The sequence below is a fragment of the Eimeria mitis genome, genomic scaffold, assembly GCF_000499745.2.
Source record: "Eimeria mitis Houghton genomic scaffold, Emh_scaff1101, whole genome shotgun sequence".
Classification (NCBI taxonomy): domain Eukaryota; phylum Apicomplexa; class Conoidasida; order Eucoccidiorida; family Eimeriidae; genus Eimeria; species Eimeria mitis.
This window is the reverse complement of record NW_013567591.1, coordinates 13,376-13,643: the sequence shown is the minus strand read 5'-3', so window position 1 is coordinate 13,643 and position 268 is coordinate 13,376. Positions and strand designations below refer to the sequence as shown.

The window sequence follows — 268 nt, the reverse complement described above, 5'->3', positions numbered from 1 at the left end:
TTTACAGCTGCCAGAGGACCTGGAGGTTTCAGCTTTGATGGAGTTGGTTGCTGAGGCGCTGCAGCAGCAAACCCCAGACCCTGCTGCTGCTGCTGCTGCTGCTGCTGCTGCTGCTGGTTCTCCCGCTGCAGCAGGGGAAGATGCAGCAGCAGCAGCAGCAACAGCAGCAAACCTCAGACTTATATTCAGGGGACAGGCGCTGCAGCCGCAGCAGCAGCTGCAGCACTACCGCATACAATCAGGACAAACCATCCACGTTGTGCTTCGG

At 58.6% G+C, this 268-nt stretch overlaps 1 protein-coding gene across 1 annotated transcript in view; it reads left to right on the top strand.

Annotated features, from left to right (window-relative positions):
- EMH_0029450 (ubiquitin family domain-containing protein, putative) overlaps positions 1-268 on the top strand; it is a gene marked incomplete at both ends in the record, with an annotated part of 3,778 nt that overhangs the window by 213 nt on the left and 3,297 nt on the right. The window contains one exon of the mRNA XM_013494304.1: positions 3-42. Within this exon, the coding sequence (XP_013349758.1) occupies positions 3-42 (40 nt within the window). The remainder of the gene's footprint in view (positions 1-2; positions 43-268) is intronic.